At 46.2% G+C, this 4,948-nt stretch overlaps 1 protein-coding gene across 1 annotated transcript; it reads right to left on the reverse strand.

Moving 5' to 3' along the window:
* Positions 1–1,287: 1,287 nt before the first annotated feature.
* LOC119325161 lies at positions 1,288–3,457 on the reverse strand. Its single transcript, XM_037598913.1, has 2 exons — positions 2,507–3,457; positions 1,288–2,384 (listed from the first exon to the last, which is right to left on the reverse strand). Exons 1-2 carry the CDS (start codon positions 3,256–3,258, stop codon positions 1,571–1,573), a joined length of 1,566 nt encoding a protein of 521 aa, XP_037454810.1. The 5' UTR covers positions 3,259–3,457; the 3' UTR covers positions 1,288–1,570.
* Between the last annotated feature and the right edge of the window lie 1,491 nt (positions 3,458–4,948).

The raw sequence follows: 4,948 nt of genomic DNA on the forward strand, positions 1-4,948 counted from the left end.
GTGTTGTATAACATTATTTATTTATTATTGGGAAAGACCATGGATTTTTTTAGCAAATGAAAGACCATGAATTGACTATTATTTATTTGCGTCATTGGAAAAATCTGTTGTGCCAAAGGTTTTGCAAGCGTCCGAGAAAAAGAAAGAACCCAACATAATACAAGAAGAGTTTTCAAAATTTATATTGCCGTTTAGTGAAACTTTTTTTCAATCACTGGATGTGAATGCTCGCGCTGAGTTACTCATGAGAGCCATCGTCACTAATTCACTACGTACAAAAACAAGGTGAAAGTTTTCATATACCGCTAGTTGCTCAAACAAACATAGGTAAACTATAATATCCTATCTAAAGTAACACCGTTTCACATCGGACGAGGTACATACACCGCCCATTTGCACATTTTGTTTTGGAAACTATCACAGAAAAGGCTCCCCACCTGAATAAATTTTATTTTTTGTTTTTGTTTTTACAAACTAGACAAAGCGAGAAGTAAAGAAGTCTCGCCACAGACAAGGCGAGAAGCAAGAACCTGAACTTGTGTGCGTTCTTGACCAAATAGGAAGGCAGATGCATGGCAGACGCTGAGCTGGGTATGGCAGTCCCTGGGCTTGGTATGGCGCGAAGGAAATCAGACATGAAGCAAGATTCACAAGAACACAATGATTTGATTCTAATTTCTAAAATAAATACCTGATAATTGGCAAAGATGACAATAATATACTTCTAATCCTAGACAAACATGTATAGTTCATTAGAAGTGGCAGCATCATCACATATAGATATTAAAATCACTTTTACTACTGGGAGCTACTATTTGTATTGCAAAACATCCCACTAACTTCAGCGCCAAATGTGGTTTTATGTATGTATTCATGACTGTTAAGTACTTTTACAACGCTTAACGTTCTACCAGTCTGGATCAAAATACTAGTGAAAAAACAGCTTGAATAATTTGAATAGCAGAGTGCAAAACGGGATTTTGCAAAAGTTCAGTTCACACATTGCGTCAGAGAAGCAAACACTGCAGCAGATGGCTTAGCTAACATTGATATAATTCTAGATCCCCTAGCTTTTGGGACATTTCTATCACTTATTTTATTTCTCACCTTTGTAAATGACCTATCTATTATATGAGAAATAAAGTCATTTTGCTGTCAAAAAAATATTTTAATTTTTATGTATGTGCATATCCTTATATGCATATACATATACGCTGAGGGATCCTTCAAAATTACTGGTGAACATTGTTAGCTTTCTTTGCCTTGTTTCAAAAAATATATATGGGAATGATAAAGTCACATAGACGGGAATAACAAAGTCACATAGTCTACAAGGCAAACCGAAATTGTGCAGAGTACCAAGACAAGGTTCCGACACTGAGCACAAATAGATAAGTAAGGCATGATAAATGAACCTGGCGACTACCTACTCATCTTTGTTTCCAGGAAACTAATCAAGTAGGTAGGATCCAACGATGGCAGTGACTAGCTCTATGGTAGCCTTGCCAAGGTTGAACTTTGTTGCCCCGGTGAGAATCGCCTTGCACTTCATGATGGTGACCGTGGGTTCCTACCGAGCCATGATGTGGCGTCTGCGACGAACCTTGGCGGCAGAGTCCTTGACCCTCTTGGCGCGCCCACAGTGCTTGCGCAGCTCGTACTCGCCCATGTAGGTACAGTTGGATTCCTCCTTAAGTTGAGCTTCTTGTTCCAACTTTTCCCTATATAGCTTCTCGTCTTCAAATAGAGATTCTAATTCGTTTCCAGGAAACTCGCCCATCCAGCAAGGCATGTACGGAAAAGATGTGTCCGTCTTTCCATATGGTGGTTCATCATAAACTGCTCCCATCCATGGCCTTGAACTGCCCAAGTCTTGAAATTTTGAGATGTTCCAGTCATAGGCCAATCCTCTGGTTGTTATTGCAGATGAAATCAAGAAGACAACCTCTTTGTAAGGATGAAATCCAAGGAGGAAATAATCTCCATCGACGTCTTCAACCTCTTCAATGACATTTTGAGTGTCAATAACGTTATCCTCATCAGAGTTCCAATCATATTTCTCTTCCGCAGTCACTTTGTGATTCTCGGGATCTTCAGAGCACCACTTACGGTAGTTAACATCTTGTAAGATCCATTGTCTGCCCACTTGTTGAGCATAGTCATCATGTTCAAAGGTCTTAAGACAGGTATCATGTTTTAATAGCCATTCTATTCGACCGCATGATTCACTGAGATACCAAACCTGAAGTCGATTCCGGTCATCAAGTATTGCATAATACACCCCTCTCAACGATCTCCCGAGATGGTGGTGATTGGGATATCGCATCAATTCACTGGCACCTGGTAGTTTAATTACTCTGTATGTGTGATTTGACAAGGACATTCTACAAACATAAACATTAGGATAAAGTAGATTATTAACAGCATGAGTGGATCATAGTTGTATATTATATATATTGTATTTGTTGAAAGAGAATGACAACTGAGGAGGGAGCGACTACAATACCTGGTAAGATAGCCATGCCGGCAATGGATGTAGAGCGCGCTTTGCTGGTGCTGGTAGACGGCATGATAACTATACTGATAACAATAGTGATCATACCACAAATTCCACTGCATGTTGGCGACGATCCCTGCAGCTTCCCCTTCCCGAAGGAAGGTTGTCTTCTCCCATCGCTGAGTCACCGACGAGAACACATGGATGAAGTATGATGCAGGGGGCCACTCCGATTCGAGCAACGGGTTGTCGCCGTCGGTTTCGCCGTCACAGGGCAGTGGGGCGCGTGGGATCAGAAAGACCTGGTAGTGCAGCGAGACAACAGGGTCAAATGCGAGGTAGGCGGTCTGCTCGAATCCTGGCATGTGCGGCCGGGGGCGTTTGGGCAGACGCGCCCACCGACGCGTGGCCGGGTTGACGACGTACTCGCGCGGCAGTGCATCGTCACCCGACTCGCAGCAAAGCAGAAGGCCGTGGCAGTGGTCCGTGACCTTGACGCCCATGCAGGGCAGGAAATCGAGCCCTCCGTCGATCGCCGGGCCCGTCGAGGGGCGGGCGAAGAACTCCGAGAAGAAAATCTGACTGAAGTTGATGAAGATGCCGCGCACCGAGCGCGGAAGCAGGTTGCCGCGCAGGCGGCCGTCGACGGCGTCGCGCCACGCCTTGCACACCCGCCGGGCCTCGGCCAGGACGTGCGGCGGGAGACGCCGGAGGACCTCGGCGAGCGCGTCTTCGGGCAGCGCGGCCGGCTCCGATTCCATCGCCGATCGATCTCCTTTCGAGATCGCGCACGGGGCGCTGTGTCTTCCGCCGCAAAGACGTTGTTACACTCTTCCTGGATCCAGATCTAGAGGTTCAGGGGAGGAATTGGGAACGAATAGACCAAGAGGCCGGGGATTTGGGATCCATGGTGATCCATGGTTTCTCAAGAATGAAGACTATGAGTCTATGAACTACTCCCCTGGTCGAAACACACAACACACGCGACCTGGTCACTCTTTTTTTTTTTTTGAGGGGTACGCGACCTGGTCACTCGTGCAGCCTAACACGACGCACACTTACAATGCCCTCTGGCCCATAGGCAGCCTGCCTCCTTCCGTCCAGAAGCATTGGTCACAGGGAGCTCCTATTTGACGGGCAGTCTTTGCAAAAAAACAAAACAGATTGACTGGCAGTGATATGCATTGCTTATGCGCACATTCAAAATAGTTCATGAGTTCAGAAACATTCGTGAATTAAAAAAATGTCTGCCAATTCCAGAAATGTTTGTGAATTCTAAAAATGTCCACGTATTCGGAAAAAAAAATTGTGGGTTTGAAAATGTTCATGGATTCAAAAGATGTTCACGCAAATTTAAAAAGAATCACAGATTAAAAACTTGTTCATGTATTCCAGAAATGTCCACAAATTCAAAAATTGTTCATGGTGAATTCATAAACTTGTTGGGGAACGTAGCATGCAATTTCAAAAAATTTCTACGATCACGCAAGATTTATCTAGGAGATGCATAGCAACGAGAAGGGGAGAGTGTGTCTACGTACCCTCGTAGACCGAAAGCGGAAGCGTTAGTATAACACGGTTGATGTAATCGAACGTCTTCGCGATCCGGCCGATCTAGTACCGACCGTACGGCACCTCTGAGTTCAGCACACGTTCAGCTCGATGACGTTCCTCGAACTCTTGATCTAGCAGAGAGTCGAGGGAGAGTTTCGTCAGCACGACGGCGTGGTGACGGTGATGGTGATCTGATCCGTGTAGGGCTTCGCCTAAGCACTAAGACACTATGACCGGAGGAGTAAACTGTGGAGGGGGACACCGCACACGGCTAAGAGAATAACTGTTGTGTCTCCAAGGGGTGCCCTGCCCACATATATAAAAGAGGGAGGGGAGGAGGCCGGCAACCAGGGGCGCGCCATGAGGGGGGGGGGGGAGTGAGGGAGTCCTGGATTAGGGGGTCCCCGGGCATCCAGGACATGTGACATGCGCCGGACTGCTAGGCCATGAAGATACAAGATAGATGACTTCCCCCAGTGTCCGGACATGACTCTTCTTTGCGTGTGTGGCAAGCTTGACGTCCGGATGTATGGTTTCCTTCCCCTGTAAACCGACCTTGTACAACCCTAGCCCCTTCCGGTGTCTATATAAACCGGAGGGTTTAGTCCATAGAGGCAACAATAATCATACAGGCTAGACATCTAGGGTTTAGCCATTACGATCTCGAGGTAAATCAACTCTTGTAACCCCTATACTTATCAAAGTCAATCAAGCAGGAAGTAGGGTATTACCTACATCAAGAGGGCCCGAACCTGGGTAAACATCGTATCCCCCGCCTCCTGTTACCTTCGATCCTTAGACGCACAGTTCGGGACCCCCTACCCGAGATCTGCCAGTTTTGACACCGACAGGGAGTCCTACTAGGACTCCACTCCTAGTAGGATTCGCCCCCCCCCC

The sequence above is a fragment of the Triticum dicoccoides genome, chromosome 6B, assembly GCF_002162155.2.
Source record: "Triticum dicoccoides isolate Atlit2015 ecotype Zavitan chromosome 6B, WEW_v2.0, whole genome shotgun sequence".
In the NCBI taxonomy this organism is placed as follows: Eukaryota; Viridiplantae; Streptophyta; class Magnoliopsida; order Poales; family Poaceae; genus Triticum; species Triticum dicoccoides.

Excerpts from the sequence above, each read along its gene's own strand:
- LOC119325161 (XM_037598913.1), bottom strand. The coding sequence starts at position 3,258 with ATGGAATCGGAGCCGGCCGCGCTGCCCGAAGACGCGCTCGCCGAGGTC. Across the intron at positions 2,385-2,506 it reads CGGCATGGCTATCTTACCAG|AATGTCCTTGTCAAATCACA; the intron begins GTATTGTAGTCG and ends TTATGTTTGTAG.